This window comes from Gopherus flavomarginatus, chromosome 1 (assembly GCF_025201925.1).
Source record: "Gopherus flavomarginatus isolate rGopFla2 chromosome 1, rGopFla2.mat.asm, whole genome shotgun sequence".
NCBI lineage: Eukaryota > Metazoa > Chordata > Testudines > Testudinidae > Gopherus > Gopherus flavomarginatus.
The window spans coordinates 49,461,763-49,480,214 of record NC_066617.1 but is presented as its reverse complement, the minus strand read 5'-3'; the positions used below and the strand labels follow the sequence as shown (position 1 = coordinate 49,480,214).

The window sequence follows — 18,452 nt, the reverse complement described above, 5'->3', positions numbered from 1 at the left end:
CACACTTACTTCCTGGTAGAGCTAGGAATTCAGTCCAGATCTCCTAAATCCAGTGCCTCTTCTGGCCAAGAATATACCTTCAGTACCATGTAGAATTGTACTTTAATTTTGTGACACTAGGGAGAATTTAACTCTTACTATGAAAATTGCACTGCTGGGCTTAAGTTAGAAGTTAAAAGGAGAAAGGCTTGTACATCCTCTCTGGAGGAAGGTCTTGTGGTTTACACATAAAATTAATTCAAGGGGGCCTGGATTCCATTCCCAACCCTATCACAGATTTCCTGTGTGGCCTCAGGCAAGTCAGTCATTTCAGTTTCTTCATCACTAAATGGATGATACACTTCACTGGGGGGTGGTAAGGCTAAATTGCTGTACATAAAGAACATTGAAACTCTAGGATGGAAGGTAACATTTATACAAGCAAAGTATTATCAGAGTCTCAGTGTTCCTGCAGAACTCAGTATCATGATGCTACTTATTGAATTTTTTAATGTAGTAATGTTTTCTCTTTATAGATTTCAAATGGATGTAATCTGGAAAGAATGTAGGTAATATCCCCCTATGGTTTCTTCAGAAAAATAACTGACATTCAACAAATAAACTTGTGATCATCCAATTATCTTCTGACTTACAACTTTATGCCCTCCAGTAACAATTCAGCAGCTTTTTGGCACCTAAGCCGTCACATGTTTAAACTACCCTGTAGTTAATATTGTCTGTTTACATCTGGACTCTTGGTTCCCAAAACTGGGAGGACCAATTCCAAATGGATTTATTCTTTCTGGCTTTTTTTGGTTTCTTATAAGATAGGGTGCCTTGAGAGCAGTGCACTGAAACACACAACAAGTTCAGAAGGAAAGAAGTTAATCCCCATTTAAAAAAAAATGCTGATCTATGTCTTGCTTGCTCAGCCTCCTGTACTATAATTGGTTTCAGTTTCTCAAAATTTCCACCATCTGGGAGCTCTCCACTAAATGTCAGGCTGACTCATTTCTAGTTACAGAAGACACTCAGGAGTAATCTGGTTCAAACTGGCATACGCTTTGGTAATCACTAATGTGGATGACAAAGCAAACCATATTCAAGCAATTAGTGTCAAGAAGTAACAGGAATTTTGACTACTTCAGTTCATTTAATCATTTTAGCTTGTAAGGCTACTATGAAAATGTTGAATGCTAGAAAAGTCCAAATTTCAGAAAAGTTTGATTAAACTAATTGAAATATGACTGACTATGATACTTATCCAGTAGATATCATCATGTAAATATGAAAATCACACATTGGCCAAATGCATATCTGGTTTAATGACCAATGAGTCTGGTGGACACACACCAGGGAAAAATTTAGCCCATGGTGCCTGAAGCATGTTTCCTAAACATTATTAATCATATCGGTTTACCAACTGGCCAGGAAATACCTTGTCTCTCTAATTAAGAGAAGTCAAGGCATTTTAATCTTTCTGGTTCCCACCAAGAATTCAAACATAGATTTGTAGTGAGCTCTAGAAAATCTTCAAAATACTTTGTACACGGGTATTTTTTACACTCTTATGAAATATGCTGTGCATCCCATACCTTTTGTGACACCGATTTACTTAGATTAGTATTGCTTGCTGAAAATATAGGACCAATTTGAGAGCTTCTGAACATAACCAGCTCATCCTTAGAATCAGCAATCTAAAAGAAAAGAAAACAATATTTTGGAAGTCCTTTATATTTCATTTTGAAGATTCTTGAGGTCTATTTTTAATGCACGTTTTACTTTGCATGGGAGTTATGTGTAAACTTCAAAAGAAGGATTAATAAATCCTCATTGTATCCAAGAAAAAAAGGGAGCCAGATTCAATTTAAGTTTACAGACTCATAGAAATGCAGAGCTGGAAGGGACTGCCTGAGACCAACTAGTCCAGGGGGTCTCAAACACGCAGCCCACGGGGCTCTTCTGTGCGGCCTGCCAATCTCCCTGCACCCCCCCAGCCCCTCTGCCTACCTCCAGGCCAGGGGAGGGCAAACTACAGCAGCCCGCGGGATTGCCCCCGTGGCACCACAAGCCCTGCGCAGCTCCCTTAAGCGGCTGGCAGCATGACCCTTCAGGCCGGAGGGGAGAGGGGAGGAGGCAGAAGACTCCTGCATTGCCTCGCTTCAAGGTACCGCCACCCACAGCTCCAACAGGGAACAGGGAACCGTCGCCAATGGGAGCTTCGTGGGAGGTACCTGGAGGAGCAGCAGCAGAGCCCTGTGCCCACTCCTGCTTCCCGGGGGGCCGTGGTTCAGGCTACTTCCTGGAGAGTTGCGGCGCGGGGCCTGGAGCCTGCCCTGGCCCCGATGCGCACCGCTGCCACCCCGGAGCTGCTCTAGGTAAGCAGCACCAGGCTGGAGCTCACACCCCGCACACTTCCTGCATCCCAACTCCCTGCCCTGAGTCCCCTGCCGCATCCCACACCCAACTCCCTGCCCTGAGCCTCCTGCCGCACCCCACACCTCTCCTGCACCCAACTCCTTGCCCTGAGCCCCCTGCCGCACCCCACACCTCTCCTGCACCCAACTCCCTGCCCTGAGCCTCCTGCTGCACCCCACACCCCTCCTGCTGCACCCCACACCCCTCCTGCACCCAGCTCCCTGCCCTGAGCCCCCTGCCGCATCCCCACCCCTCCTGCATCCAGCTCCCTGCCCTGAGCCACCTGCTGCACCCTGCACCCAACCCCCTGCTGCACCCCTCACCCCTCTTGCACACCACACACCAACTCCCTGCCCTGAGCCCCTGCCACACCCTGCATCCCTCCTGCACCCCCTGGTGACAGGGGAGGGGCAGCACTGGTGTTGGGACTTTGGGGAAGGGTGTGGAAAGGGGCAGGGAAGGGGTGGGAAGAGGCAGGCCTCATGGAAGGGGTGGAGTGGGGGCGGGGCCGGGGGCAGGGAGGGTTGGAGTGTCAGTGATGAGGCCCACAGGCCAATGCACTAGACCTCATGTGGCCCTTGTGGTCATTTGAATTTGAGACCCCTGAACTAGTCCATTACCCCCTTCTCTCCCCCCAGGGAGAGGAGGGGGCAGGGCCAAGTATACCTAGGACCACCCCAGACAGCTGTTTGTCTAACTTGTTCTTAAAAACCTCCAATGATGGGGATTTCATAACATCCCTTGATACCCTATTCCAGTGTTTAACTGTAGTTAGAAAGTTATCCTAAGATCTAACCTAAATTTCCCTGCAGATTAAGTTTGTTTTACTTTCATTGGATATAGATAACAGTTGATGACCATCCTCTTTATAATAGTCCTTAACATATTTTCATACTTATCAGGTCTCTACTCAGCCTTCTTTTCTCATGATGAAACATGGCCAGTTTTTTTTTAACCTTTTCTCATAGGCCAGGTTTTCTAAAGTTTTTATCAGTTTTGTTGTTCTGCTCTGGATTCTCTCATTTGTCCACATCCTTCTTAAAGCATGGCACCCAAAATCAGACACAGTACTCTAGCAGAGGCCTCACCAGACCTGAGTAGAGCGAAACAATTACCAATCATGTCTTACATACAACACTCCTGTTAATACACCACAGAATAATGTTTGCCTGTTTTTCAACTGCATCACATTTTTAACTCAGATTCAATTTGTGATCCATTATAACTCTGAGATACTTTTCAACAGTATTACTGCCTAGCCACTTATTCTCCATTTTGTAGCTGTGCAGTTGCTTTTTTTCTTCTTTAGTGTAATACTTTGAATTTCTCTTTATTCAATTTCATCTCTAATTTCAGACCAATTTTCTGGTTTATCAAGGTCATTTTGAATTCTAACCTTGTCCTCAAAAGCGCTTGCAACCCCTTCCATCTTGGTGTCATTTGCAAATTTTATAAGCATTCTCTCTGCTGCATTATCCAAGTCATCAGTGGAATCCCACTAGATATATCCTCCCAGTTTGACAATGAGCCATGATTATTCTTTGAATACAGTTTTTCAACCATTTGGGCTCCACTTTATAGTAATTTAATCTAGACAATATTTCCCTAGTTTGCTTTTGAGAACATCATGTAAGTACAGTGTCAAAAACGTTACTAAATTCAAAATAAATCATGGTCTACTTCTTTTCCCCTATCCACTAGCCAGTAGCTCTGTCAAAGAAGGAAATTGGGCTGGGTCAGCATGATTTGTTCTTTGATAAAGCCACATTGGCTATTACTTATCACCCTGTTATACTCTAGATACTGGCAAAATTATTAATCAATTTGTAAGAGTCTTTCCAGTTATCGCAGTTAGGCTGACTGACTGGTCTATAATTCCCGGATCCTCTTTGTTCCCCTTTTTTTAAAAGATAGATACTATATATGTTTGCCATTCTTCAGTCCTCTAGGACCTCACCCATCCTTCATGAGTTCGTGAAGATAATTGCTAATGGTTCCAAGATTGCTTCACTCCTTGGGTGAATTTCATCAGGCTCTGCCAACTTTAATACATCTAATTTCTTTAAATATTCTTCATCTTGTCTTTCCCTATTTTGTCTAGGAAAAACAGGTCAATGACACCAGCTGCCATCCCTTAAGCCGTGCCTTTTAGAATTGCCACAACCAGTAAATACATTTTAAAAGTGTTAAACTCTGTCTATACAAGTGTTTAAAAATGTTAGTTAAAATGAGTTAGCTAACATGCTTTAAAACCATCTATTTTCCCTAGTTCAGACATGGCCTTGGAGTGAATCCCTGCTGAGATGCCAAGGGATTAGCTGGCGCAGCTTCAGTGCATCTGGCTCATAGCATACAGCTGCTAAAACCTAACTTCACAGGGAACTAAATAAAACAGGATTAGAAAGCTTCCCACCACAATTATTTCTTGATTAAAAGTTTGTTGGTATCTAATATCACACAGAATGTGCAATAAAACAAAATTGCTGGAAAGGTTTAAACAACAAGGGAATTGTTTACGGAGATCCTTGAGGGTATAATTAGGTATAATGGGATTATGGTAAGCAAAGTAAGTGTACAGTGTGCATCAGAAAAGCTTTATATTCCTAATAGATGATGAAATAGTCTACCAATGGAAGTAGTGAAAACACAACTGATTCAGTCAGTCACTTAAAATTAGGCTGGTGAAAGCAATAGAAAATATGATGTGGAGAACAATAATGCATTGAAGCAGATTATTTGATAGCACTTTAGCTTCTCTAACATTTATAAATCAATACATTTTAGCATCCACTGCAAATTCCTAAGTGTATGACATGACATTTAAGGTTAAACTTTTTTAAAAATAAAATAAATCATAATAAAATCTACCACACATATAATATATTAGGCTATTTTAGCACATCTCCAGTTAATAAAAAATATTTTAAAATCTAAGATCTATTATGGATTAAACCGCTACATATGATTATGATGTAAATTATTTAAACCGCAGTGTTACCTTGCTTATATCAGATTCTGATTTGCTGGAACACATACTTTGAAGTTCCTGCACAAGATCTAGTTCATCATCAGAACCAAGGGACAGCCTTTGCTCCAGATTTAACACTTTTAGCTGCTCATTCTCTGAAGAGCTATGAAAATAAAACAAGAGACAGGACAACTGAAAGTGGGCTATGGCACATAATATATTTACACACACACACACACACGACACTGGGAAATAGTATCATTCTTTCATAAAGATTGTATAACTACACTGTTTATTCAGTAATGCCTCTACTTTAGGAGGTACCAACAAACAGAATGGAAATAGTATCCAGTTTAGGCATCAGTAGTTGTCAGTCTTTAATTTTGTTGCTTCATAATAGACTCTCTTCTACCCAATTTATTCTACTCTCTCCATTGTTTCAGCAAAAGATGCTTCTGTGTGACAAGTACAAGTGCCATTCAGCAGGAGAGTTCTTCTTTCTTTTGCTTACACCAGTTCAACACTGCAGCTATCCTCCCACATTCTTTTTTTGGAACTATTCCCAACTATTTAAACGAAAAGGAGCCACTGCTAGAAGCACAAGGGATTCTGTGCTCTGCAAAGATGTGAATTTCAGATCTGGAGTTGTCTCTTGCATGTGGTAGCACAAAATGCAGTCCCCTTGGACCATTTGTTCAGTAGCTACTTAAAGATATTCCATATCATTTAGACTAAAATGCACATATTATACAAACTTCAGATTTTCATTCAGTAGGCTGAAATAGCCAGAGGGTCTTCTTTGTACACCTCTGGATGAAAAGACAGCCTTCTGCTTTTTATAAGCCAAAGTAAGAGGAGTTTTATATAATATTCCCCAAGTCCTAGAAATTAAAGGAACATACTCTGTGGCAAGGTTTGAGCTACTGAAATAGGTTCTAAATTATAATTCAAGGCCTCCAAACCCACCCCCTCCAATTAGAATTAAAAAGCCTGCACTTCCTTCAGCTCTGAAACAAAAAATAATCATATCAAGCATAAACCCTTCATTTAGTCATAAGACTGAATTGGTTTTTGACACAATAGTATCTGTGCTCTTTGCTAAGTGCTAAAAGAAAAAAAAAACCTGACTTACTTTTTGATAAGAGAAGCCATTTTGTTGCAATTTTGTTGCAACACATTCTTTGTTTTTATACCTGCACAAGAGGGGGGGAAGTTAATTTGTTAGTACTTAGCATAATTCTATTGTATTCTTCATTTTAAAAGCTGTAAAGAATAGGCAAAACATATTCCTATTTGCTTAACATCAGACACCATTAGACCACAGCACGCCCTGTGTCCTGTCAAGATCACGTTAAGGACCCAGTCTGCTTTAGGAAGTGGCAGTGGCAATTCAGAAATAGCACTCTTCTCCCTGAGTCAGTACTGAACAAACCAATATCTTAACATAGGGTTGGGGATATTGTGCTGCTGGTATGGCCATTTCTTTTATTTCAGAAATAAAGCTGAGGTTGGACCTCTCACTCGTGGACATTAAAAATAGCATGGTACTTGTTACCCGAGTAGGAATTTTACCCGTAATAAGTTATCTAAATTACACCTTCAGAAACTTCATTCTGGCTGCCTAAAATCCTCCCTGTAGTTTCAGTTTGATAGGGTATTCTTCAGTTTTATTTCTGAACTAGTGTATAATCTTGCTGTGGGCTGTTTTTTAATTTATAATTTGTATTGTTTTTTCTAAATACAACAAATATACCAAAATAGCAGATTCATCATAATACAAGTAGTAAATAAAGAGGGTTAGCATAAAGGGAGAGGAGGGAAAGCGACATATCTATCTTCAAGGTCCACGTAATAGGATGAAATACAATAGTGAAAAGTGCAAGGTCATGCACTTAGGGATTAATAATAAGAATTTTAGATATACGTTGGGGACGCATCAGTTGGAAGCGACAGAGGAGGAGAAGGACCTTGGGGTATTGATTGATAGCAGGATGACTATGAGCCGCCAATGTGATACGGCTGTTAAAAAAGCAAATGCGATTTTAGGATGCATCAGGCGAGGTATTTCCAGCAAGGATAAGGAGGTGTTAGTACTGTTATATAAGGCGCTGGTGAGACCCCATCTGGAATATTGTGTGCAGTTCTGGTGTCCCATGTTCAAGAAGGATGAATTCAAACTGGAACAGGTCCAGAGACGGGCTACTAGGATGATCCGAGGAATGGAAAACCTGCCTTATGAAAGGAGACTCAAAGAGCTTGGCTTGTTTAGCCTGGCCAAAAGAAGGCTGCGGGGGGATATGCTTGCTCTATATAAATATATCAGGGGGGTTAACGTTAGGGAGGGAGAGGAATTATTTAAGTTTAGTACTAATGTAGGCACGAGGACGAATGGGTACAAACTGGATATTAGGAAGTTTAGACTTGAAATTAGACGAAGGTTTCTAACCATTAGGGGAGTGAAGTTCTGGAACAGCCTTCCGAGGGAAGTAGTGGGGGCAAAAGACTTATCTGGCTTTAAGACTAAGCTTGATAAGTATATGGAGGGGATGTTATGATAGGATAGTTTAATTTGGGCAATTGATCTTGGATTATCACCAGATAAGTCTGCTCAATGGTCTGCGGGGAGATGTTGGATGGGATGGGAACTGAGTTACTGCAGAGAATTCCTTCTTGGGTGCTGGCTGGTGAGTCTTGCCCACATGCTCAGGGTTTAGCTGATCGCCATATTTGGGGTCGGGAAGAAATTTTCCTCCAGGGCGGATTGGCAGGGGCCCTGGAGGTTTTTCGCCTTCCCCTGCAGCGTGGGGCATGGGTCGCTTGCTGGTGGATTCTCTGCAGCTTGAGGTCTTCAAACCAATTTTGAGGATTTCAATAACTCAGTCCTGGGTTAGGGGTTGTTATAAAAGTGGATGGGTAGGGTTCTGTGGCCTGCCTTGTGCAGGAGGTCAGACTAGATGATCATATTGGTCCCTTCTGACCTATGAGTCTATGAGTCTATTAAATCACTGACCTCTAAAAAGTCAGTCAATGGCTCTTCTGCATAATGCCAGTTTGTTTGTTAGCTCCAAGGACAGCCATATCACTGAGCCAGGCATCAATATTTGGTGGGAATCGATTTTTCCATTTTTGCAGTATTAATTTTTTAGCAACATAAGCTGCATGTTAGAACCATGCTGCCTTGTTACCAGGTACCAGGAGCACATCCAAGAATGAAACTTAAGGGGGAGGGCTTCATCTTAGCTTCCAATATCAAACTGGTTCAACCTGAACCCAAGGAGGAGTCTGTGTGGTCACATCTAATAACCACAAAGATGCATTAATTAACAAAAAGGAGATATCAATAATTTTCAAAGCTGGGAAAATGAAATAATCACAGAGTCAGGGAGGTGTAATTTGTTCAGAGCCCAAATTACCTGCAACCCAAAGGAATGTTCTTAAAATATTATTGAATTCCTTAAAAACAATTTGAGAAATAGAAATAGGGACATACAAAATTCTAGGAAGGACATTCATTTTCAGTATATTAATTTTACCCCACACATTGACGGTTAACAAACTCCATCTCCCCAAATCGTTAGCCATTTGTGCAGTAACTGGTTATATATTTATCTAGGGATGTCCTGAATATATTTGGAAATCAGTATTCCTAAATACCTCATGTAAGAGGATTGCCATTGAAAACCCCTATTTGAGAAAAGGCCTTTGTGGACATATTTGTTAAAGCACAAGATTTCTGATTTACCTTTATTAATTTTAAATCCTGAATCTAAACTTATTAACAGTGGTTAGAAGCTTAGGAATGGTAACATTTGGTGAAGATACAAGAGCATCATCTGCATAGAGCGTAATTTAGCGTTCTGTTTGGCCCGCCCTGATACCACACACAATTTGATTTGCTCAGATGGCAATGGCTAAAGGTTCTAGAGCTAAATCAAACAGGAAAGGAGAAAGGGGGCAGCCCTGTCTCATACCTCTCTGTGTTGGAAATGGGGTAGAAATGATACCATGGGTAATTACTCTGCAAGTTAGATTGGAGTAAAAAAACTTAATCCAAGAAATAAATTATGTACCAAGTCCAAAATTTTGCTAATATGTAAAAAAGGGTATGCGTTGAAAAGCCTTTCCAGCATCTAAAGAAATAACAGCTAACAGCATCCCTCTAAGTGGCAATATCATCAATCAGTTGATACAAATTATCAGAGCCATGTCTTTTATAGAAGATTCTCAATGAATTTTTACAAAAAGTTCTTGGAAACTTTAACACCTATATATTGAACATGTTCAGTGATACCAAGAATGAGCAAACTCTCCTGCCTACTCTAAGTGACATTGTAATGACAATTATTATTAAACCCAAGGAAGACCTTGGACTATGTAGTAATTATTGTTAGCCTTTTGCTTTAGTCTGTATGCTGACAGCTTGCCAGCTCTCTCGCCAGATTCCCAGTAGTTTTGCTTCAAACTGAATAAAGCAAACTGCCTTTTGGGACAGAAGAGTATTGATTTCAATTCTGTGTTCTCTCCACGTCTTTTTATGGGTGGCATAAGAGATGGTATGGCCTCTGATGAACGCTTCAAAGGTTTCCCAAAGTGTGGCAGCTGATGAAATGGTGGGGGCCTGTGGGTTTTGTTTTTTTTCAAGTTCTAACTCTTGTTGGAGAGAGTTAACAAATGATGTATCAAACAGCAGAATGGTATTTAAGCCCACATTTTAGTTAGGGGTACATACTCTGGGCACCTAACAGACAAATGTGTATAGGAGCACAGTCAGCTATAACAATAGCACAAATGCCATAATCAGTGAAAGAAGTGATCAAGTCTTCTTATGCTAAGAAATAGTCCAATTCTGAATACGTTGAATGAGCTGCAGGCAAAAACAACCAACCAACTATAGTCTCTGGCCATAGGATTACCCAATCTTCACACATCTTGTAAACCTAAATCAGCCATGTACGTATGAAGTACCTGACAAGTAATCATGTTTTTATATGGAGATGGAGCAGATTTATCAAGGACTGGGTGTTTCGTTGAAGTCTCCAGCTCTAATAACAGGATGGTGACCCATGTCATTTATACTCATTAACAAATTATGAAAAAATTTGGGGTCACCCTGACTTGGCCTGTAGAAATTGGCAAATATGATTATAGAATTGCTAATTTTAGCCTTGAGGACAGTAAATCTGCCCTCACTGTCAGAACTTGTACTCAGAATATTTACAGTCAACTTTTATGGATTAGTATAGCAACACCCCTCACATAGAATTAAAACAACTAGAAATTGAGAAGCCTACCCAATCTCTATTCAGTTTACAAGCTTCAAGTTCTGTCAGATGTGTCTCCTGGAGAACTGCGATGTCAATATTCTATTTTTAAAGGACTGAATATTTTTTTTCTTTTAACAGGGTTATTAAAACTCTTTATATTCCAGGAGAGACATTTAATTACTGGAGCCATCACTGTTAAAATATACTGGATAAAATATAAAGCTGCTTTGAGAATAAATGAGAAATTTGCAATTTTTCCGGAGTAGCATACAGTTCTTACATATCTAAGCAGCTAAAGTTATACAGCCCAGGGGTAGGATGTCACTTCTCACTCCTGTAGAATATGTACTGGGAAGGAAATTCCCAGCATGGAAGGGTAACAAGACGGGGGACAGAAAGAGGAATTAAATAATTAAAACCCCCAAAATATAAAATATAGTGGAGAGAGAAACACACATTAGTTCCACGAAATCACAAAGAAGAATCTGTTGAAACTGTTCAAAAATATACACTTGATACCCAAAGGGGAAACCGGATCAGGTGAAATGTGGAGATCACCACAGCCCAAACATTACAACTATACTAATGACCTATTACAGACCAAAAAAATAAAAAAAGAAAAAGAAAATGAACATACCAATCAATTAGCACCTATCAAACTTATTTAGAGCAGCCATATCAGATCTCAGAGAACAATACATAAATTCCATACAGTCGAACCATTCCATATATAAAAAGAACAGGAGTACTTGTGGCACCTTAGAGACTAACAAATTTATTTCAGCATGAGCTTTCGTGAGCTACAGCTCACTTCTTCGGATGTTGCTCACGAAAGCTCATGCTGAAATAAATGTGTTAGTCTCTAAGGTGCCACAAGTACTCCTGTTCTTTCTGCGGATACAGACTAACACGGCTGCTACTCTGAAACCAGTCATTCCATATATGTCTCCTCTTGCGAGGGAGGAGCTTGCAGATTTTTCTGCCTTCTGAGGGGACCTGAATGATACTATCTTGTTGCTATCTTTAATATTGAGCATTGTTGGACATTTAATAAAATAATTCCAGTCCATCTTCTTAGCCAAATGCTGTGCTTGGTTAAAAGCTGCCCGCACTGCAACCATATCACAGGCATAATCTTGAAAAAGCAGTATTTTAATTGCTGGTTCTCCCTCAAGAATTCCTTTTTTTCCTACTGATTTTTGCAATATAAGCTGCTTAGTGGTAAACTTCAGGAACTTCACTATCAGTGCTCTGGACTGACCTCCTGGAGCTGGCACGGAGGGCTATGGCCCAGTGTGCCCGCTCTATTTCAAAACAAAAACTTACTAGCAGATCCAACAACTTAGGGACAAATTCAGAGGGTTTGCCTTTCCTTATTCCCCCAGGGACACCCACAATTCTCAGGTTACATTGTTGTGAGCTACTGTCTAGATCAATTAGCTTGGTCTTAAGTCTTGATATCATTACAGTTCTTCATAAACTGTAATTTGAGACTATCTTCCACTTCAGAAATTCTGTGTTCTACTTCCCCATTCCATTTGGATAGAGTGTGTAAGGGCACTCTGAATCTGAGGCACAGTGGTAGGGTGGAAACTAGATTTAATTTCAACAGTCTCTGCAGCCACCTGTTGTAATAAGCCATCAGCTGTGTTCCATCAGATTCAGGCATCATTTTGTTTGCAGAAGCGGGGAGGCAGATCTCTGTTTTTTTCAGTGCTTTCAGATCTGAAGAGGAAGATGCAGAGCTACAGGGCACCTTGGGGGTTTCAGTAGTCAGGCACAATATTTCTAGGGGTTGAATGGTGGGGTTTAGGGGACGATGTTCAGGGATTCCAGTGGACTACTTCAGAGCTCAAGCAACCTGCATCAACCTGGTTGCAGCACCCTCTGGTGTCCTCTCTGTGTGCTGCTTAAAGAATGCTATTTTCCATTCCAGAAGTGGTTGATATTGCATATGGATAATGCAATCCCTGTATAGTTTATAATTAACCATTTACTGGCTGATTTATGATCTCTGGGTGACAGGCATTATAAATGTATAAATGCCACTTATTAATTATATCTGCCACACTATTGTAGTTGCATCAAACCAGTTATTCTATAAAGAAAGCATCAAGCAACTATTAATTAGCATACTTGAAACTACATAGTAACCTCTTAGAACCTCTAAAATACAATGTCTTTCCCTACATGAACTCTGGATTTTTTAAATTTATTTTTGGCAATGAAGAGGAAACCTTAGAAAAAAGCCTGCAATTTAAAATCCAGAAACTTTTGCCCATCTGATCATTTTGAGGTAGAGGAAAGAGTGCTAACAACTGCATCTCCAACATCATTTCCTACAGTCCCTATCTTATTCTTTGGAGGTCTCCCATCCAAGTCCTAACCTGGCTTGATTCTACCTAGCTGGCAAAAGTGAAAGGACCATAGAATGAGAAAGTATGTCTGATTTTTATTATTTATATTATAACCATTTACATTATTGTTGTGTATATATATAAAAAGGGTGCAAAACAATGCGATTATTAAAATGACTTGCTTACTATGTCATTTAACACTTTGTGTGCTATAAATAACAAGACAGACATTTAACCAGAACAAAAATAAATGTAAGTAGGCTATTTCAAAAGCACCAGAAAAAGAGCAAAAGAGCTGAACAATTTTCAAAAGAAGTGAACATTAAATGTACCTTGTTTTAACTGAGAACTAAAAAGAAGTTCAACCATGAAAAAAATAAAAACCATTTTCCTTCCAGGGTCGTATCTACTCATCTCAAAAACACTTCCCCTCCCCGCCCAATTACAAAAGACTAACATGTTTTCTGTGCCCCAAAATAACAAGCTTTACCTTCTGTATTTGCCTCCTGCTTACTCCATGGTTGGGAAGATGAATGGCCTGACTTCTTACGAGGACTTGTGCTCACCTTTCTCCAGGAAGCATTCTCTCTTTTCTTATTACAATTTTTGTAGCTTGAAACTATGGCTAAAGGGAAATTTCCTCCTTTAAAGTCTGCTCTATATCTATCCAGATCTGAAACAATATTAATACATTTTTAAAAAAATGCTGAGAGTGCATTGCAGCCATAGTAGTGATATGCAGTTAGCAAAGAAATAACATGGCCGCTAGGATTTCTCATTAATATTCTGTTCAATGGGATCAAACTCTTTTAATCACAAACTTCCCATATTTGTGAAATTACTATACTATGTACTGACTTCTTTTCTAACGTGCTTTGAGATATACTGATGAAAAGTGCTACATTTATTTAAAAAAAAATCATTAAATAATGTTAATCCTGCTTAAGAAATTCCAGTATATAACTGCTTGCTTTCTAGCTGAGCTTTTTTACTGTTACCTGTTCGTGGAAGAGGACAGCCATGCAGAACAGCTTTGTTTAGCAAGATACTGAGAGCTGCTCTAACCACAGCTTGTTGACCTTGACTAGGATTTTTTTTGGCTGCTGTTTGTCCCAGTGCAGATGGTCTCTTCACAGAGGCTCTGGAGAGTATTGTTTCTTGAACTCTGGGAGCAATGACAGTGTTCCATAATTTGGACAACCACCTTGAAGCATACAGAAAACTTTAGAATCAGGACAAGTTATCAAACAAGTTTTATCATATCTTACTTATTAAAGATGACTTAAAAGTAGGGGAGGGGAAAAAGGATTTTATGCTTTTAATTTATTTTTGTTTTAACATTAGAAACTGACATCTTTGGATAGCCTGACCGAAAGAGGAAGTGGCCTACATTTTTTATTTTTGTTAACAATTTACTCAAATGCTTGTCCAAAGAGTTAAAAGAAAAGTGGTTTCCATTAAAATTTGATACCCTTCTTCCTTCATTTGTGGTCTGTCTGAAATACCCTCCCCTCCCCAATCAGCGCAAGGCAGAGGGATGATGTTTGGTCAAACTAAAATGTATGATGCCCAAACTCCCAAATAAAGGGGAGGAGAGAGAGCTGGAGCAGCCCTTCCTCTAATATCAGTTACATAGAGAAATGAGCTTGAGGAAGAGGCTTTCTTTACCTGCCTCTGGCTGGCCTGGGGGTGGGAGAGGGAATGGAGAAACCAATTAGCTATTATGCTCCTTCCCAAAATTTGAAACCTGTCCAGGTTTCATGAGCCATATTGTCTTTATGACTGCTCTGCCATCCTTCCCTGTAGTTGATGTATACTAAGCTGTGCTTCAGGATGCCATGGTCTGACCAACTGTCTGTTTTTGGATTTTTAGAATTTTTAGAATTTTTCCTCATTGGGTCAAACTGGCAACAGTCTGGTGGGTTTTTTTGCCTCGCTTACAGCATTGTGGAGGCACAACTGGGTTAAAAGAGAAGAAATGGCAAATAATATTAAGAGATAATATAGGAATGTTGTTTGTCGCAACTCGCAGCTAAAGGCTATACAGTGTCAGCTCCCAGAGGTAAATGAGACCCGGGAATTTGCTGGTGAACTTGGACCTATAAAGAGAAAGAGGACATGAAATCTTTGTAGACCCAGGTCCCCTTTGATACCCTGTACCCACATCCTCGCATGTGGGGAGAATGACAGGCTACAGAACTGAGCAGCATATGAAAGGTAGGCTGAAGAGCATCTATCTTGGTTATTAGTTATATGATACATGTCTTGTAAACCCGCAGCCAGTTAAATGTCTGGTATGTGAGAGGTGGTCATATAATGCCCTCCCTATTGTTAAGTTAATAAAGTTGCATCTGGAGGCTTAAGTCAATCCCTGTGTCTGTCTTTCATTCCAGCATGTCCTGCTCAACCTCCCAAAATACCTGAGAGTCTATTAAGTCCTATAATATCAACAAACACTCGCCTTGAGCCTATTTGGTATTTCTAAGTATAAAACAAGGGGGAGGGGAAAGAAAGGGGGAAAAAGCGCTAAGAAAAGTCTTTTACCCCTCCTTTATACATCATGATAAAACAAAACAAAAATCTCCCTTTGGAAGATCACACTTAATTATCAAGACCAAGGACAACAGAAATACAAGGGCATAGAAAATCAGCAAGAGACATGGAACTGGAGTCTTCCAAATTTATTTGTTCTGCTCTCCAGAATCTAAGGGTTTGTCTATGCTTAAAATGCTAAGCTGCTGTAGCTGTGCCACAGTAGTGCTTCAGTATAGATGGTACCTATGCCAATGGGAGGATTCTGCCATTGGTGTAGATAATCCACCTCCTTAAGACACGGTAGCTAGGTCAACGGAATAATTCTTCCATCAACCTAGTGCTGCCTAGACAGAGACTTATGTCAGCTTAACTACACCACACAGGAGTGTGGATTTTTCACATCCCTGACCAACGTAGTTAAACTGGCCTAATATTTTAGTGTTCACCAGGCCTAAATTGCCACTTTCAAAAGAGAAAGGTATAGCACACTTCTGGCTGCAAAAACAGCTGCCACTGATATCTTGCTGAGCATACTGTTCAGTCAGATAGATTGAAACAATAGCACCCAGTGAGCCACCAATGAAACTTAATTAATTATCGACATTTAAATGCCAACGCTATTACCACAATGCCAAGCAAGATATATCCAGTAAGAATTCATTGTAGCTATATTTATTTTTATTGTTTATTCCCTGACAAAAACTACATTAAGATGGAGTTAAGGTTGAAAGTACATATCAGAAAGTTAAGGGTAAAAAACAACATTATAGCAATGCTGTAATTATCCCCAAACTACATATTACAAATCTAGACAATTCAGAGTTAAGGTTACACTTAAAATAAATCCAAACCCATTATGGCTGGATATTTATAGTTAAGGTACTCCAGCAACTTTAACTCTGTCTTGTTGTGATGCCATGCAATAACCACATAGTTAAGATTAAGGCCTTTCAGTGTTTATGGTCCCAGATTAGATTTAATTGATTTTTATAATCAGATTTTTTTCCATATTGCCCCCGCCTAATGCCATAATTGATTCATTCTGTAACCAATAACAACCATTAAGCTTCAAGGAGATACCAAATACACATTTGGATACTGATGGACTGGACATTTTGGGGAGACACCTGGTGGGGACTGGGGCATCTCTGGGATAGAAGAGCGTGGAGGGAAAAAGTAAATGAGCTTTGGAGGTAATGACAGAGTGACAGGAAAGAGTCAGACAGCTGCAGGAGCTAGGCAGAGGAGACTGGAGCCAGGGCCAGGCAGGAACTGGAGGGGACTAACAGTGGCATTAGTGAGAGTGTAGGAAAGCAGGCTGAACAATATGTATTTGGAGGAGTTTTGTATGAATATGCCAAGTAGCCGGATTGATGCACAAAACAAATATGAACTGAAGCGTCATTGACTGTCTAATGTAGCCATCCAGTGTGTTTTAGACTGACAGCCATGAATCACAAATATTTTTGGTATTTCTCTATTCTTTTGTATTAATCACAAACATGTTTTCAAAAGTGTTGGAACACGGGCTCCTTTCAGAAGCAGGAGTATGTTCATTTAACATTCCAAACAATTGTGACATTTTCAGGAAAAACATGAAACTTTGCATGTTTTCTGCACAATTTTACTGGCTGTTTAATTTTAGGCTATGCATACAATAGTTATAATATCTGCAACTAAAATATGATATTTTTGTGATCTTGAAAATAGAAGTATCTTACTGGATTGGGGAACATATGATCATTGTGTTCATAAATATTTTTAGTACCTCACTATACCTTAACATTCTCAATCAGGGAATATAAATCTTACTTCACTGTGATTTGGCCATGCCCAGGCTCCACCGGACAAGAGAAGAAATGTTTTGGCCCTATGAGTGCTTCAGGTGCCCCTAAACGGGATAAGCAGGAGTTCAGCTGGTGCCAAATGGCAAGAATCCAGTCTATGATCTTGCACACTGGATCACATGGAGGGGGCACTTTACCTCGGAACTATAAAGACAGAAAAGACAAAGGGTTTGACATAATTTCATACCTTTATTAGGAAGGAAAGGGGTTGGCTCTTTGGTACGTTGCCCATTGTGAAAATCAGGCACATTTAAAAAACACTTAACAAATCTCATCTAAATAATCAGGAAAAGAAAGATTAAGATGACCAAATCTTCACTGAGTATCCTGAACTGCTGCATTAAATCTTATTGCCTTAAACATATATTAAACACATTTTCATAGAAACAAAGAGCTCAAATAACTTTGAGAACATAGTCAAAGGTAAAAAGCTCCAATGATCTAGAATGTGCAAGTTACACACACACGAAAGAAGAAACAAAGCACAATGATATAAATAATAAAAAAGCCTATATATTCCTACAAAGAATGACCTACAGACGACTAATGCTACTGTTTAGTAACCTCACTTTGACAAGCTGGGGCTTACACAGATTTCTAAAACATGCAGGTTTTTTTTAATAAATAAGAGTGATACATTTGAGAATAACATTTTTCCTAAATTAACATTTCATGATATCTGGGCATCTGCACACAAATAACTTGCAGGTTAGTATTCCTAGTGAAAATGAAAAATCTGTGAAGGTGCAAATCCCTATGAAGCTCAGGTGCTAAGATCACATGCATGCTGTACTGTCTTGTTGGCTCTGGAGATTTTATATTCAGAATGCAAAACAGGTGCTAATTTTAAAATTACATGGAGTAAAACACTTGGTTCTCACAGGATCACAATCTCTTTCTGGTGCTAAGAATTAAAAATAAAAAAATAAAATCTCCTTCCTCTTTGTTTAACAATATGCCCAAATAAAGATGTGCATGATGATTATTTATATTGTCCCACAATACGCATCTCACTGTGTATGGCAAAGATTCTTTGTTTTCAAATTGTAGGTAAGGTTGGACTCTTGGCATTACCAAGTAATTA

At 39.6% G+C, this 18,452-nt stretch overlaps 1 protein-coding gene across 3 annotated transcripts in view; it reads right to left on the bottom strand.

Moving 5' to 3' along the window:
- The window catches only part of CTTNBP2 (cortactin binding protein 2), a 187,298-nt gene that overhangs the window by 8,964 nt on the left and 159,882 nt on the right, over positions 1 to 18,452 (bottom strand). For 2 of the 3 annotated variants that reach the window (XM_050936032.1, XM_050936034.1), the window contains exons 17-22: positions 17,334 to 17,512; positions 13,985 to 14,190; positions 13,477 to 13,659; positions 6,498 to 6,558; positions 5,396 to 5,528; positions 1,575 to 1,676 (exon numbers count right to left, since the gene is read on the bottom strand). In XM_050936032.1, the coding sequence (XP_050791989.1) occupies positions 1,575 to 1,676; positions 5,396 to 5,528; positions 6,498 to 6,558; positions 13,477 to 13,659; positions 13,985 to 14,190; positions 17,334 to 17,512 (864 nt within the window). Of the gene's footprint in view, positions 1 to 1,574; positions 1,677 to 2,739; positions 3,021 to 3,063; positions 3,491 to 5,395; positions 5,529 to 6,497; positions 6,559 to 13,476; positions 13,660 to 13,984; positions 14,191 to 17,333; positions 17,513 to 18,452 lie in introns of those variants that run through there. The other variant, XR_007772047.1, reaches the window with a different exon arrangement.